At 36.9% G+C, this 17,206-nt stretch overlaps 2 protein-coding genes across 2 annotated transcripts; both read right to left on the bottom strand.

Annotated features, from left to right (window-relative positions):
• Nucleotides 1-4,065: 4,065 nt before the first annotated feature.
• On the bottom strand, nucleotides 4,066-6,066 carry LOC122781064 (olfactory receptor 4F4-like). Its single transcript, XM_044044562.1, has one exon. The coding sequence runs from the start codon at nucleotides 5,713-5,715 to the stop codon at nucleotides 4,780-4,782; it is 936 nt and encodes a 311-aa protein (XP_043900497.1). The 5' UTR covers nucleotides 5,716-6,066; the 3' UTR covers nucleotides 4,066-4,779.
• Nucleotides 6,067-9,202: 3,136 nt separating this feature from the next.
• Nucleotides 9,203-16,261, bottom strand: chrna10a (cholinergic receptor, nicotinic, alpha 10a). The gene is made up of 5 exons (XM_044043157.1): nucleotides 16,042-16,261; nucleotides 13,592-13,737; nucleotides 12,687-12,841; nucleotides 10,409-10,941; nucleotides 9,203-10,138 (listed from the first exon to the last, which is right to left on the bottom strand). Exons 1-5 carry the CDS (start codon nucleotides 16,094-16,096, stop codon nucleotides 9,447-9,449), a joined length of 1,581 nt encoding a protein of 526 aa, XP_043899092.1. The 5' UTR covers nucleotides 16,097-16,261; the 3' UTR covers nucleotides 9,203-9,446.
• Between the last annotated feature and the right edge of the window lie 945 nt (nucleotides 16,262-17,206).

Below are 17,206 nucleotides of genomic sequence, written 5' to 3'. Positions count from 1 at the left end.
ATAATCTGAATCAATACCTGTGTGTGTGTGTGTGTGTGTGTGTGTGTGTGTGTGTGTGTGTGTGTGTGTCCACCTGCAGAACAAAACAAACGTGTAATGATATAATAATGACAATATATTGGTTTGTTTGCAAATGCATGAATAACACATCAGAGAAAGATAATAAATTAAACTAATAGTGCAGTTGAGTTAGAAATAATATCAGGTATAAACATTACAAGAGAAAAAAAATTTTATTTAAATACAAAACAAAAGAAAAAAGAAATTGATAAAATGTATAATGATGTCATCAAATGATCAGAGAATATTATTATTATTATACTATTATTATTCTGTACGCTGTTTCATTTATGGATGGGTTTTGTTTGAGTTGTACATTTTCAACGTTTCTGACTTTAAAATGTTATTTTGTTTAGATTTTGTGTCGGAAATGTGCCGTACAAATAAAGCTGCCTGACATCATGACAACATTTTTAAATTCAGTTCAGTTTTTGATTGTTAATTATTCATTTAATGTATACATATGTATATAAGGTGATATGTATCAAAGATTCTAAATGGATTCAAAAGTTCCAAAAGATCAAATTCTTAAAAGTAGCTTGAATAAATCCTTATGTTTACGTTGCCTTTTTCTAAATATAAAAACTACATAATCCAAACACTTAGCTCTGATTTCATGACGACAAAACAACAGAGTCCACCCTCAATGAGCAGCTCGATATTCTGATTTTGAAAAATCGATGTTACCCTAGGAATTGGAATCAGAATTGTGAGGTTTTGTAAGATTTACACCTCTATTAATCAACATCAACACAGCAATTCTACAAGAGAAATCCCTTAAAACTAAATGTGTCCTATAAAACTAAATAATAAAGACTGTAGGTGCAGCTAAATAATGAGAAACAAGAAGTGTCCACACTCTACATTTCTACAGTTATAATATATGGCTAAAGATTTTTTTAGTCACTTATAACACCAATAAAAACACACAGGAAAAGCAACTGTGTGACCGCGACAATAACTCTGTATCTCACATATTAATAAACATGTACATTATATTTTTAATGACCAAAAATAAGCGTATAAGTGTGTGTGACGATACGTGTGTGTAAGTGTGTGTGCTCACCTGCACTTGTGGCGTGGCTCAAAACCCACGTTTGAATTTAAGCACACGATAGAAAAAAAACCGACACGTCACTCGAGAGGGATGACGCACAAGAGTTGTGGAAAAAACCCTTTATATGTTGTAATTATATTTTCAAATAGTTGTTATTAAGAATTTCAGACTAAATGTTAGGATTAAACAAACTGTACTTTTTACCCTTCATCTCTAATTCAGTATAATTTAGTGTTTCTGTGGTGGTAATCTGGTGGTTTCCGTGTAGATTAAGATCTACAAATAAAGATACTGGATGTGTAATGTTTTATTTTATGAATATTAATAACAACAACAATTGTCAAAGGAAACATTTACTCATACCTATACACACAAATAAATACATTTTCAAAAATGTATAATTTAATCCCAGACTTTAATTTGGCTTTTTATTCTTTCCAGCATCCTTTTCTAGAAGCCACTCATATTTCAAGACTCTACAACAATTGTGGACTTTTTGCAGCTTTAAATATAAAAGCTTTTCACAACATCATCATCATCATCATCATCTCTCAACAAAATAAAAACTTTAACCCCTTAACACCTAAGCCTCAAGATGTCCATCTGGACTTTTTTTAAGTACCATAAAAGAGCCAGAAAATGTCCTGTGAGTCAGTGCTTTTTGCCCATTTTTCCAGAATGACTTTCAATATCTGGCAGTTATTTACAATTGTTGAAATGCATGTTAAAATAGTGTACACTGTAGATTTTGTGTGTTAAATTTGAAATGTGAAAAGTATAAAACATAATCAAAATAACATTTGTATGAGGACAGGACAAAAAAAAAGGAAACTATGTACAGGCAGTTTTTCCAACGCTCTCCTCTCTGGCGACAAAAGTGGAGATTGCAACAGCACGAGTGTATCCCATAATAACCACACGTTGACCTTGACATGCAACTTCTCAGTCTTCAGAACCGTTTTTCCGAGAGCATAAACCGTCGCGTAATTACGGTCGCGTACATTTTGCTTGTGAAGAACGTTTTCTTCTACGCTCGGTGTTCAAGGGTTAATAAAAATGTATCTTCCAAATTCAAATTTTTACTCAGACATTTATTCAGACATTAAAAAATGTTCTTTTCTTTTATTTTCCTAATCTTCTACTGTACCAAATAATATAGTTAGAGTGCAGTTGTATAGAAATGAACACCATTCACATTAATATAATAAATATTCAATTCAATTTTATTTGTCTAGCGCCAAATCACATCATACTTTATCTCAAAGCTCTGTACATAGATAACATCAGAGAATCCCAACAGTTCACACAATGAGCAAACACTAGGCATCAGTGGAGAGAAAAAAATATTGAAATATTCCTTTGTTTATTTTTTTAATTTATTAAACTTTTACACTCATGGTTCTCAAACTGTGGTGCGTGTACCACCAGTGGTACGCGAGCTTCCTCTGGTGGTACTCGGAGTGAGAAAACCAGAAATACTGTTCTATTGTATGGACCAGGGTATGTGATTAGGAAATGAAACAAATAACAACAAAACACTGATTTACAGTCACTTTATCTCTCGCTCCGTCTTAATCTAATCTCACTTTACCAGTGTGTGAAGTATATGTGAGGAAGAGGAGGATGATGAGGGAACAAATCTGCCTCCTGCTCGACTTATTCTTTGTACCACTGTATTTTAACGTTGGTGATAATGGTGTCACTGAGAGAGAGAGAGATCCATATTTTTTATATCACATACAAGAAAGGTTAAAAAAAAAAGTTGGTACAAAAAAGTTTGAGAAACCACTTGTTTAGACAAACTTTTTTTTAAATGATACAATGTTTTTGAATTGAATTGCTTAAAAAAGGATAAAAACAAGCACATTATGGTGTGATGATCATAAGGTAAAAGGAACTAAATGCTGACGATTCACAACTTTATTTGAAGGGGCTGAAAAATAGTCATTATTGGTTAATCAATTCAATTAAATAAGCAGTTATTGTCAGGAAAGACCAAACAATGCTTAGTCTTTCACTGTGTGTGTGTGTGTTTATGAACAAATTAGCTTTATTCAAAATTGTGATACTGTTAATTTACTAGAATATTAGTTTACTATACTAAGGAAATATGCTGTTTCTTAATTTAAGTTTGTTTTAAATGAATCCAATGTGTATCAAAATGTGTTTCAGAATGTCAGTATTTTATTTGTGTGTCACACTTATATTCTTTAAAATATACACATTTTACACTTGAATAAATTGCAGCACGATGTATTTACGTTGTACACATGAGGTGCATTTATTTACAGGAAAACAACAAAGACAGGAAAGTGGGATTAAGAGAGGAAAATTCCCATTCTTACAGAGTTTAACATGTATATATAAAAGTGTTATAATGTAGAAAAGGTTAAACACCAGAAAAGTGAAGCGTCAACACAAACACACATTAATTAGTGCATATATATTAGGATATATCTGATATAACTCAGAATCATTCACCACTGAACTTAAAATCAACAATTTACACACCAACAGTAACGTGTGAGAGGAAAACACACGATAACCTATTAAAAGTATCATATTTACAACAATACAACAATCTTACATTTCATTTTAATTGTATTTTGACATTTTTTGACTTCATTTCAAATAAAATTCATAGAAGTAAAACTGCAGAAAATGATGTTGTGTTTCTAAAATCAGAGTTATTAAAGTTATTAAACCAGATTCTGTTTGATTTACTTTAACTTTGATTTTTTTCTTTGGTTGGTTTAATTTTTATCTTTTTGTTCCTTTTGAAAAAAAAAATAAATAAATAATCTGATGATTAAAGACAACACTCTTTTGTGTTGAAACAGGTCAATTATTTTGTGTCGAACATTATTTTATACTTTATTTATGACTTGACTTGGATTCTTATTTTTGCTTCTTGCCTTTTTTATATTTTGTGTGGATTTTTGTTTTTCTTTGTTTGTATTTGCTTCGTTTGAGGTTTGATTGTTGCTCTGTCCTCTTCGACATTTTCGTGTTGTTGAGTTTTGCTGAAATAAACCTTGACTAGGTTCTGTCTTCTTAATCTCAGTGGGATTTAACTGAGAAAAGACTAAATTACAGGTTAAAAGTATATAAACTTTAGGTGAATTATTCTTGATTTGGTCTGAAATTGAAGATACAATTGTTACACTTCCTCAAGTTTTGTGAACTGGTGTTTTTTTGTGTTTTACACATTAGATTTTTGTACTGTTAATTTCTTCTATAATGTCAATAAATGTAAATTTGACTGACACACACTGCAAATTCTATCGGTTTAAATCCTGTTCATTATGAAAGCATCAAACAACTTAAATCATAAACAGCTTTGTTAACACTTTGTTAATATCACATGTTTTTCATATCTGACGTGCATTTGAGGACAGAAAAACAACAAACAAGGAAAGATTTTGCCAAATCTGAAGCAGATATAATGTGTGAAGTTGAGATTTTGATCATCGAGTCACTTGATTTGAGTGTTTCAAATAATTTAAACAAATTCTCTGACTGTTCAGTGAATTTTCAGAAGAAAAAAATCATTAAAAGTGATTCATTTTGCTTTGTGGACATTATTTCAAGGTTTGTGAGATGTTTCTTCAACATCTTCTGACATCATGCACACACACACACACACACAGTACATGCTCAGTTTAAAGGGACACTCTGTTTTTCATGACTCTCAGCAGAGTCTGCCTGATTTCGCTCGTGTACAGCCCGTACACGATGGGATTCAGGAGCGGCGGCACGAGGAATATCAACATGCCCATGATCTTCTGCAGGTCAGCAGAGACGTTCTTGAACCTGTGCGACAGGATGGTGAACATCGCCACCACCTCGAATATGACCAGGATGAGCAGCTGCGCCACGCACGTGTTCACCGCCTTCATCTTGGCCTCGGACCTGCCGCTCAGCACGCACGTGAGCAGGATCTTCACGTAGGAGAACGCCTGCACGGACAGACTCACGGCCTGCATGACGGCCGTGTTGAAGAGGCCGATGATGTTGTTGACCGCCGTGCTCTCGCACGTGAGCTTCAGCAGCGACGGGTTGTCGCAGAACACGTTCTTCACCCGCGTCCTGCACCGCGGCAGCCGCGTCTGCAGCGAGAACAGGGACACGTTCAGGACAAAGTCCAGGCCCCAGACCAGGGCCACGATGCAGACCAGGACGCGGGGCGTCATGACGGAGCTGTAATGCAGCGGCATGCAGATGGCGACGTAGCGGTCGAAGGACATGGCGGCGAGGATGAAGAGGATGCCGCCGCCGTACATGTGGAGCAAGAACGCTTGGAGAACGCAGAGAGGGTACTGCACCGTGTTTGTCTCCGTCAGAATGTCGGACAGCACTTTGGGCAACATGGCGGAGATACCGATCAGGTCGTTGAGGGGCAGACTGAAGAGGATGAAGTACATGGGTTTGTGGAGGTTCCTCCTCGAAACGATCAGCGTCAACAGCACCAGGTTGCAGATGATGCTGAAGACGTAGATCGTGATGCCGAGAAGAAATATGGGATACTTCGCACCGGGTGGGATCAGAAATGGATCCAGGTTCAACTCTGAGATGAACCACAAAGATTTGTTGTCCATGTTTTTTCTCTGTTCAGATTAGTGAGCAGACATGAACACAATCATTAGACATGACAGGAGAAACACACAAATACAAACACGTGACTGACTGCAGCCCTGAGTGAAGAGCTGAGATCGGCTCTGTCCTTCCTTTATTTAACGTCACCACGAGCTTGAGCTGTTTACGTCACCGGCTGCCTCAGGGACAGTGAGGTGAATGATGGATGAGGTGAAGGTGATGGATGTCAGGATCAATGAAAATAACAACAATAACAATAAATGATGTTATAGTGATAAAAATCTGGATATCAAAAGAAGAAATGTGGAGTTACTGATGGTTGTAGTAAGGTTTCAGCCCAGTTGCAGTTTTTTGATTTTGTTTTATTTTTAACCCTTTAAGACCTAAGCCTCAAAATGTACCAGAAAATGTCCTGTAACTAAGTGCTTTTTGCCATTTTTTCCAGAATAACTTTCAATATCTGGCAGTTATTTAGAATGTACTGCATGTTAAAATAGTGTATTAACAATTTAAAATGAAGAGAAACAAAAACAGTACATTTAAAACATTAAAAACAGTTTTTGTCTCAATGCTCAAGATGCTGATGTGCAACAGCGTGAGTGAAATCACCATAATAACCACATCTTGTGCTTTGACGTGCAACTTCTCATATTTGCAAAGTCAGCCTGTTATCAACTTTCATAATTATCTATGATGTGATGTTATAACTTGGCTGTTTAATTACATGTCATATTTAGGAATATGACATGCCACATGGTGGAATAGTGGTGGGTTTTCTCAGGTTGTTCGGTTTTCTTTGGACCCTATAAACTGCCAATGGATATGAGTAAGTGTGAGAGTGGACGGTTGTTTGTCTCAATGTGGGACTGGTTAACTGTCCAAGGTGTGACGCCACCTTTTGCCCTTAGTCAGCTGGGATTGGCACCAGCCGCCCCCCGACCCTCGTACGACGCACGGTAGACAATGAATGGACAAAAACTCACATCAAGATCTGTGGAAACTGTGATCTGACCAAGTTTCAGTGGTGTAATAATAATAATAATGATAGTTAAACACACATTTTCACATTTTGTGTTCCCACTAGCCACACAGACAGAGGCCACTCACACCTTCCTTTCACCAGTATGCAGGTTAGCGCATGGCAGTGGCCCAAACTATTTATGTTTGCAGGAAGAGCATGCAGCAGGTTTTTGTCCCGTCTCTATTCTTTTTTTCATCTTCTTTTTCATGGTCAATCGGTCCACGAAGATAACCTGCAAAGCCAGACATTGCACCACCTACTCGTAACAAGATGTAAGCGGTCAGTAACAAACATTGTGAAGCAGTGTGGTCTACATTTGCTATCCTCACAGTGACAAATGACAATTGTTCTTCCGAAACAATCTCAAATTTTACCCCTAAACGTGTGTGAAAATGGACGAAAGTTGGCAAGCTAATCAGAACTGGCGCAAATTTTTATATAAAATAAAGGAATTGTGAAAAACCAATGCAAAATGGCTCAGCAACACCCCCTCATGTCAAACGTCTATGGAGCGGGCCGAAACTTAGTTTCGCCAAATTTGATAATGTTGTTCAGCCTTCGACTCAATAGGAAGTCGACCATTTTGAATTTGGTGTCAATCTCAGTGTTTTGCAAATTTTGTAACTGAACAAACTCTTCTGAGGGCGTTTATTGTAGCAACACAAAAAAAATGAATGAATTAATTTATCAAGTCAAAATTAGAAGTCACATTTTCAGGCCACAATGTATTACCACTTTCCTTTATTATAACAACAATAATAATAATAATAATATCACACGTTCTCTAAATGAAACATCACCATTAAAGGGCCACTGCAACAATATTATGTACTGTAACTGGATCAAATACAAGTATAAGCTGAGTTACATCAGCTATAGATGCCTCAAAAAAATAATATTAATGAGTTCCACCGGGGTGTGACTTAATAATATGTTATTAACTGTCTCACAGTCTAATTAATCCCTGGACAATTAGCAAACCTCTGGCTGATAATGAAGATAACTTGTTTTTTCCCTCGTGAAGAGTGTGTTTTTAAACGACACCCACAGGAGGCCGGTGATGTGACTTCCCATATCATCACTTTGATGAAATGTTTAATGATATAAAACATTTTAATGTCCATATATAAAACCACAGTTACTGCGACAACATGGTCTTTGCTGAGAGTGTGTCCCCTCTTAACAGCTGCTTTGTTTTATACATAATTAGATTTCTGAAATGCATCATTAAATTAAAAACAATATGTTACTGTGGTAATGCTTTTTCAAATTTATTTTCAGAGGAACAAATAATAAGCGAAACAGCTGAAGTGGCCACATCAGGCCTTTGGGAACAAGGACGTTGTTCATATTCACACAAAGGCCTTGAGGACATTTGGACATTACAACTAATCATCTCCCCCGAGAGAAACGGACGTAATGGACCCTTGAGTGAATTAGTTAATTGATTTGACCCTTTAGGCCACACTGTTGGTGTAGTGGCTAGCACTCTTGCCTTTGCAGCAAGAAGACACAGCGTTCCTCTGTTTGCATGTTTGTGTTTTCTCCAGGTTCTCTGGTGTCCTCCCACAGTCCAAAAACATGCAGATTTGAGATTTCTGTTCAGATTCGGCTCGGAAAATGAGATTTTATTCACAAAACTTTCTCGCCATGTTGTTCCTCAACGTAAGGATTTTCCACAGATTGTCTTTTCAGGTCCATTGGTCTCATTCAGTTGTCCTAATGTGATAGTAATAGTATTATATAAGATAATATGTTTACCAAACAGTCTGAAAAGCGATTGAAAATACAGTCTTGCCGATTCATTGAAGCATCATTGCTAAAAAGTACATTTTGCAGCATAGAGGATAATACAGAGAGAGAGAGATACGCAAATGCTTGTAATCCAGGGGATTTAAGAGATAATCCATTTCAGTCACACTGAGACCACACATACAGCTGTTCCCTGGTTGTACAGTATTTCTCAGCAATGACTCTTCTCTAAAGCTGTGCTTCTTTCACTGATTATTGTCATGACAGAGTAATTGCACAGCATTTTCCACCTCAAAATACACATGTTCAAATAATTATCACCCACACTCACAACCTGTTGAGAATATTCAAAATAAAAGCTCAGAATTATACAAAAAAATATTCAATTAATACAGTGTTTCATAGCTGAGCCTTATGACGTGAATTCAACTAAACTCAAACAAGACGGTTATTGAAGACTTAATCTACTCAGGACTGCAGTTGTGAAGTTGGGGACATGTCCTCTAGAAAAGGGCTGCCCTTACTTTTTCCCTTGGAGAGGCAATGCATTGTATTAAAATCCAGGCAAGTACCTGAATCCCAGGTTAAATAACAACTTTACATTGTATGTTCCAGAAGAAAACCTGTTTTAATCTACTTTTGGGTAAATGTTCAATGTAAAAATTAATCGTTTTTAATGATACACCAAATTGGAGAGATCGCAATTTTTTTCTCTTACAAAACCAAACAAAATTGGTACGGAAACTGAAACATCTCTAAATTAATTTATTTCCAATTGAATCAAATCTGTACCTTGTGAATCTGAATTAAATTGATTCAGGAAATCAGTAGCGAAACCTAGCCCAGATGGCTTTACACAAATTAAGTATTGAACAAATAAAGGTATTTGAAATAACTTAAATCAAGCATCAATTGTATTTGTGGTTATCTTTAAAGACTGACCTCTCAACAGTTCTTGCGTTAAATTGCTTTACCCATGATAAGAAGGCTCATGAAAAACACCATGATGAAAAATATCCACATGAAGAAGCGATCTAAAACTTTGGCGACCTTCTTCCACTCCCCGGTTCTCTTCTGCGTGGCCCTCTGATCCCTGTAGCAGTTGGCAATGTACTCAACGTTGCGCAGCAGCAGTCTTTCATTGCTTTGAGTGTTGCACGACGCCTCTCTTTCTTTCAACTCTCCATCACTCACGCCTCCCTTCCTGCACCTCCTATGACCTGTCGAATCGCCGCAGTCCATGCTCATGAAAATGCCATTTTTCCAAGTGCCGTAGTTGTCGGTGGGATTTTTCCCCATTGACCCTATCGGACTGATCATCTGCTCCATGTCCTCCCTCTCCTCTGCGGTCTCCGTCTCTTGTCCTCTGTCTATTTTGAAGACACAGTCCTCTCTGCCTGGTCCTGCCTGTCCATTCATGGTGACATTGGTGTTCTTCAAGGGTGAAGCCTTCTGTTTTTCTGGCTGCGGTGACATGCAGTTTTCTCCAACTTCATAAACAAAGCACATCCTGGCCATGTACTGCAGAATGACAGTCTTGGCCCACTTGGGAACAGGCTTGGCATCTGGACCACAGTGGTGTATGTTCATGATGAAGATTGTCAGGGCAGTAGAGGCGGTGATCATAGTCATCGTAGCAATGTAGTACTTTCCTGCAGAAGAAGATACATTTATTTGCAGAAAAGGACAATGGTAAAAACAAATTGTGCAGGACAGACGAGAAGGTGCCTTCCACAGATAAAAAGTACATAATCATACTTCTACAACTACAGCAAATAACAGAGTAGGAGTTTCAGATCAGAACATAACACAATCTGTACACAATCTGATCACCTATAATGTTATGGATGTTAATACTTGGTCTGAACAGGGTCAACAAAGTCAACACATGTTGGGATTCCACCCCAGTTCATTACCCTTACCGATTAAAGGTACGTTCTCAGAAGGCGGCATGATCTCTGCCACCAACAGCTGAAAGACCGTGAGGGCCAACATGACGGTGACTCCCAAAGATACCTTCTCTCCAGAGTCAGCGGGCAGGTAGAAGCCCAGTGGAGCCAGAAAAGAGATCATCACGCATGGTATGAGCAAGTTGAAGACATAAAAGGAAGCTTTTCTCTTCAGCATTAGTATGTAGGTCACATCCGGGTAAGGGTCAGCGCAGCAACCGTACACAATCACATTCTTCTTAGCCGGCATACCCAACACCTCCCACTCTACATTTTCCACCAGGTCGGCGAGGTCAGCGCTGTCCATCGCGTTCAGGATATCCAGCTGGTTTCCATTGTAGGTCCAGGAGCCGTAGGTGAACCTGCACTGCTGAGCGTCAAAGGGAAAGAAAGACACGTCCACTTTGCACGAGCTCTTGGTGATCGCGGGAGAATCCCACATGATCTGGCCATCGTGTTGAATTACCACATTGGTGTCCATGGGGCCAGTGAAACGATCATCTGCACTGAAAGGCAAAGAAAACTCATCTGGAAAAAGACATTAGCGCAGCTTTGTTCTCAGTGATACTAGTCTCTGGATACCAGTCATACAGGGATCGTCATCCCTGTACGATCCAGAATCAAATTTATACTTACAAAGCACTTAATAATCAGGCCCCATCATACCTTAGTGAGCTGATCACTTTGCTCCTAAAATGTAGGCTTTCTTGTGGCTCCCAGAATCGTTAAGAGTGGAATAAATGGGAGGCAGAGCCTTAGTTACCAGGCTCCTCTCTTGTGGAAGACTATTTTTTGATAAAGCTCATAGTGAGTGCTGAGTCTGGGGAACCCGAACTAGACTATAGGCCTAGTCTGCTCGGGGAACTTTGTCTGTGCATTTCACATTATGACTGAACACTTACCTTTTTGTCTCCACTAGATTATGCCTCCTCATTCTACAGATACCTGTGATTCCTAGGTTGCAGGATCCAGATCCAGACCTGATGCTATGTTTTTATTATTAGTAGTAGTAGTAGTAATAGTAGTCGTCGCCTGTGAGTCCTAGGCTGCAGGATCCAGATCAAGTTGCAAGGATATTACTAGTAGTAGTATTGTTATTTCTACATGACATTATAATACTATTCATATATAATAATACACATAATATAATGTAATATGATATAATATAATATAATATACTATAATATAATATAATATGATATAATATAATATAATATAATATAATATAATATAATATAATATAATACAAAATAATATTGCAACCATGTTTAGAACTATCCTGACCATGCCATTCAATACCATTCTTATACATCTGTTCATGGTCTCTCTTCTTCTTTGCACGAATGTCAAGTGTTTGCTGTTACACGTCGGTAAATTTGTTAGCTATGTTTGTTTTGGGAGTCATGTTTTTGTCATTTCCTGTTTTATTTTGGTGAGAGTTTAGGGTTTTCCTGTTGGTCTGCACTTCGTCTACCTTGTCCTTGTCTTGTCTGATTACCTTGAGTGTTTGCACCTGGTGTTATTCCCTGATTGTCAGCACCCCTTCTTAAGTCACTCATTTCCCTTTGTCAGTGCGTTTTTTAGTCTCCATGTTCTTCACTACCTTGTTCATTTTTAGAGTTACGATCCAAGTTGATCTAGTTTTTGTATTCTGGTTATGGGTTTGTTTTTTCTCTTGCCTTCCAATATGCACGAGACTCAGTCTCGTGCATATTGGATCCAAGCTCTGTGGTACAAACCCTGACATTTTCTCATTGTGGGAAGTGTTGGGTTTCTATTTTTCTCTATTGTAAAGTTTCTGATTTACCATGTACAGATCATGTATGTTGTGATTTGTTGCTATAGATTTGATGTGATATAGTAGGAGGTGGAGAATGATTCAAGGGAGTGGCAGAATCAGGATACAAAGGCACAAGTTCACCAACTGAGGGAGGAATCAACAACTTTTGTAGAGTTGAACTCTTACCTCAGCGTTTTGTCTGCATTTTATATATTTCCAATAAGGATAAATGCTTTTTGCTTTCATATTGTAATACTATACCAAAGAGGTTATGGTGTTGGTCACTTTTTTCTTTTTACAAACTCTTCTTCTTTTATATGTATAAATATATATAAAATGCAGACAGAGACCTGGACACTCCCATGAACAATGACTTCAAGGACTGTTCAGCTTGTGCCTGGTACACTGACCCATCAGAGCCACACACCATGACCATAATGAAATGATTAACCCAATACCAGTCCGACCTACTTGTTATATAGGACTATATCAGGTCTCCATACATAACTACTAGGTATACGGATGGTATCGAGTCCATCGTAATCGTCTTTGTCCCATGTGAGGTGTGCGTCAACCCACACTTGCCGTATCCATAAATATGCAGTCAAAATCTGGTTTCGCTCATCCTGTAAAAAAGTTAGAAAAAATAGATATTAGACGTGAACAGAAATATAATAAAATAGCATAGAGGCATTAATGATGTAATGCCACCATGTGGGTATCAGCAACAGGACTGCATACAACATTTTCACAGGGACTACAGGTGGAAAATAGCAATCTGCTACAACCTGGCACAATGAATATTCTCTTGTTGTACAAGATTAATGTTTTATTGTGCATTGTCCCTGTCTTGAAAAATAAATTACATTACATTACATAATATATATATTTTTATTTATAAGGATTTTGACCAAAGAACCATTATTCAAATATATTAATTTACAGTTATATATAAAAAAGAAAAAAATAGCAGTATTGCATATCGTTTTAGAAGTTGGTAACAGAGAATATGTTCAAAAAGTTGCTTTAGGTTATTTTTTAAATGACTGATTAGTCATTAGCAGTTTGTGTAGACCAGGGTTTCCTAAAGACTGAGTTTCAAAACACCTGAAATTAAATTTAATTTAATTAACCAGACATCTCCTGGAAAAGATTTGCTTACCCCAGAAATGCATATTTTCATTGTAACGATTAAAATTTTGATTTGGTTCACAAGAATTTACCATTTTTAAAATGTGGGTCCCCATACATATACGAAGTTTGGGAAACACTGATTGAGACAAACTCCTCAATTCATCAACCATGTTTTTCAGCTGTTTTTTTGACTGTTAAATCCTCAAACATAAAGTCTGGTGTCATCTGCGTATGTGATTTACCATGTCGATAATTTGGGAGAGCGTAACCTGCAGTGTTACGTTCAGGATGGTGTTGGTGTCCTCCACGGGCCTCAGTGCACTTGTGTAGTTGGCGAATAAATCGTTCAGGAGCTTCTGGGCATATTTGCCATGGGCACACAAACATGCTAAGATAAAGGAGGAAAAAAAAATCCACATCCATGACATCACAAATCATCCATGTCAATTATTTAGATTAGAGGTCCATTTTAAGAAAAAAAAAGAAAGATATAAAGTCATAAAATTACCATAATGTGTCATCAGAGCTTAAGGAAACACCATTTAAATTTTCATCTGTTGGCTGCAAACTCAGTTTACGGACATAAGGACATGAAACTTCCTTAACAGGACTAAAATGTTGTCGTTATTATGCATATTTGAAATGTTACAGGTGATGTTAACTGCCTGCAGTATACAGTTTTTTACAAGACTGCATGGGGTTGTTCTTGTAAAAAACATGTGATAATTCTTCACTGCTGTTTTGGAGCAGATGATGAAGTGTTCATGTGATGAAGTCACATGAACATTGTAATAGTAGTAGTTTTGGTTGTTGTTTTAGTAGTAGTTGAATTGTGGTTTTAGTTATTGATTTAGTAGTAGTTTTGGTAGTTTTAGTAGTAGTTTTGATAGTTGTTTTAGTAGTTGTTTTGGTAGTTGTTTTAGTCGTAGATCTGGTAGTTGTTTTCGTAGTAGTTTAATAGTAGTTTTGGTTGTTGTTTTAGTAGTAGTTTTGGTACTTGTTTTAGTAGTAGTGTTGGTTGTTGTTTTAGTAGTAGTTTAACAGTGGTCTTGGTAGTTGTTTTAGAAGTAGTTTAGTAGTAATTTGGTTGTTTTAGTAGTAGTTTTGGTCGTTGTTTTAGTAGTAGATTTGGTAGTTGTTTCATAGTTATAGCAGTAGTTTAGTAGTGTTTTAGTAGTAGTTTTGGTAGTTGTTTTAGTAGTAGTTTTGGTAGTTGTTTCATAGTTATAGTAGTAGTTTTGGTAGTGTTTTAGTAGTAGTTTTTGTAGTTGTTTCGTAGTTTTGGTAGTTGTTTTAGTAGTTGTTTAGTAGTAGGGAATTTTGTTTAGGGAGTCACTGATTGTCCAGATTTTTACTGACTGATCCTTTCAACAACTCCAGTGTCTTTATTAAGATTTATTTCACACACAGTTAGTGGTAGTTAGACAGCAGTTCGGTTGTAAAACCGACAAGTCGTACAAGTTCTGATGATTAGTAGTTTGACAAAGACACATATGAAGGTTAACATATAACAAAAGAGTTTTGATGATGCACTTTGATGACAACAGTGCTTTGATACTAATTATAACAATAAATAGATAAACAGAGTGATAGTTTTGCCTGCTGGAAAGTTCTACACTGATATTTTATTCATCTGCACAAAACCATACTCATCAACTTTTTGTCCCTTATTTCATAGTGACAAAGTTGGCAACCCTAGCTGGGCTTCTTCATGATAATTGGACAAACTGTCTGAAAGGCGGAGTCTGTTGTTGATTGATTGCGTTGCAGAAACAGACAGCAGAGCATTTTTCTGCCTCAGTCCTGTGTTGATTTTGTGATGAAGTCTGCAGACAAACAGCTGCTCGTTGTGCGATAGAGGCCATTTTCATTTGTACATACACACTGTAAATAAAAAACACTATTTTTAAGAATCTATGTACAGAATAACTGGGTCTGAAATGACCTTCCCCTGTTTTAAAGACCTGCAAGTGTAACACAGTATAACATCAGGTATATAGTCACCACTTGTTTCCTTGTTTTAAATTTCTTTGGTCACCACATTCTCCAATGTTCTAAATTGTCTGTACGTCTGTACATGCACGTACATGTATATTTCCTTTCAATTTTACTATTTCTTCCTGGGGTTTTCTACAGTCAGCTGTAAAAAAAAAAAAAGATCCTTCTGGATTATGTGTATGTGATGTGATAAAGTTCAGAGGGCGAGTGGAATGAGAGGCAGAGCATGTGGCGGGCGTGACAGATGGTGAACCAGGATGAAGAGGATGTCAGGGTTGATTGCCCGTCTATAAACCTCTGGAAAGAGATCATCAGGCAAATCTGACATCATTCACCAGCAGCAGTGACTTCCTCTGTTCAGCCCTGTGACATGTGTTGCTTGAATACTTAATCCACTGATCATACCATAACATGTGAGTGAGGAGTAAAATGAGCCTGAGCAGGGAGCTTACACATTCACATACTATGAAGAGGATGAATAAAGGTGTTTTTTTATGGTGTGCATGGGAATTAAACATATATAACTTCAAATTTACGTTCAGAGAACATGAGTGGGATAAATCTAGACACTGTACGACTAAACTGGAGCAACATTAGATTTCGGAGAGAAATTCATTGCATTTTGGGGAAAAGAGAAGGTAAGAAATTACAGTTTGAAAACAAATAAGGATTAAAAAAATAAATGCCAACTTACTTGGTAAAACACTGACACACAGAAGCAAAAGACACAGAGTGTGGATTCTCATCATCTTCTCTGTCCACAGAGCATCTGAGCTGCAAGTTCAATTCAAAACATATTTTTAAAAAGAAAAGAAAAGAAAAAAAAGAGGACAATTTTGACAAATTTGATAAATTTTTTTTGTATAAATCGGTCAGATTGAGCAGTGACCCGGCCACTAATATGTCTGTGATCGAGTCTCATCTGAACAGAGGAACAGGAGATGAATGTGGGAGGCGGGGCAACACACACATACACACAGTCCGGTTTTCATGATTTAAGAGGACATTGACTTACACTCCACATGTCGTCACAGTAAAATGTAACCATTTACATTATGGGGACTCGATCTTTGTCTGTGACTGCGTAAACATGAGTAAAACCAGGAACACACACACACAAACTTGTTTTTATGTCTTAGTGAGGACACCTAGCCCTTTACTCTTAACCTTTACCATCACAACTACCCTTTAATCCAGGTCTTAACCCTGAAAAAGACAAAATGTCCTCACAAAGATATATTTACACACACACACACACTTGGTTATATGTAATGGCGATAATACGAATAAGAACCTTGTAGCTTTATTTATTTATAATGACGATGATGTTTTCTTTCGCTTAAATTGCATTATTCATGTTCCTAAAAATATTGAATGTGTGTATATAAATTGTGTAGAGATGTATAATTGAGGGAGTCATCTTTTCATTCTGTGTGTGTATAGGGATATTATTTATCTCTATATTATTCCTGGTTTGTGCCATTGTTAAAATTTGTGTTTGTTATTATTTCATACACAAACGTTTAAATATGAATATTATTCATTTGTTTGTGTATTTGCATGTGTTTTTATTTTCCATTTGACCTACAACTTTGAATGAGGCTGGTTTTCTTACGGAAAGGGGATTGGGATTTTGAAAACAATATTTACATTTAGAATAAATACATTTATTTATTCTCTTTATTCTCAGAAGTCAGTCTTTTTTCTTTTCTTTTCTTTTTTTTTTACATTTGGCCCTAATCTTCTTCCGTAGATTATTCACTGGTGGCCAATAATATTTACTGAATTTTAATTTTCGATATTTCTGGTAAAGAGACCGAATTAATTGACGCACAGCAGCAGTAGCGTGCGCCCTTCTC

The sequence above is a fragment of the Solea senegalensis genome, linkage group LG14 (genome assembly GCF_019176455.1).
Source record: "Solea senegalensis isolate Sse05_10M linkage group LG14, IFAPA_SoseM_1, whole genome shotgun sequence".
Lineage (NCBI taxonomy): Eukaryota > Metazoa > Chordata > Actinopteri > Pleuronectiformes > Soleidae > Solea > Solea senegalensis.
The sequence above is the reverse complement of the archived record's forward strand: the minus strand, read 5'-3'. Positions and strand labels throughout refer to the sequence as shown.

Bases quoted from the DNA above. Each gene is read 5' to 3' on its own strand.
- LOC122781064 (XM_044044562.1), bottom strand. From the start codon at position 5,715: ATGGACAACAAATCTTTGTGGTTCATCTCAGAGTTGAACCTGGATCCA.
- chrna10a (XM_044043157.1), bottom strand. From the start codon at position 16,096: ATGATGAGAATCCACACTCTGTGTCTTTTGCTTCTGTGTGTCAGTGTT. The intron at 13,738-16,041 runs GTAAGTTGGCAT...CCTTTATCTTAG, and splicing joins GTGTGTCAGTGTTTTACCAA to CATGTTTGTGTGCCCATGGC. The intron at 10,942-12,686 runs GTAGGTCGGACT...TTTGCCTTTCAG, and splicing joins GATATAGTCCTATATAACAA to TGCAGATGATCGTTTCACTG.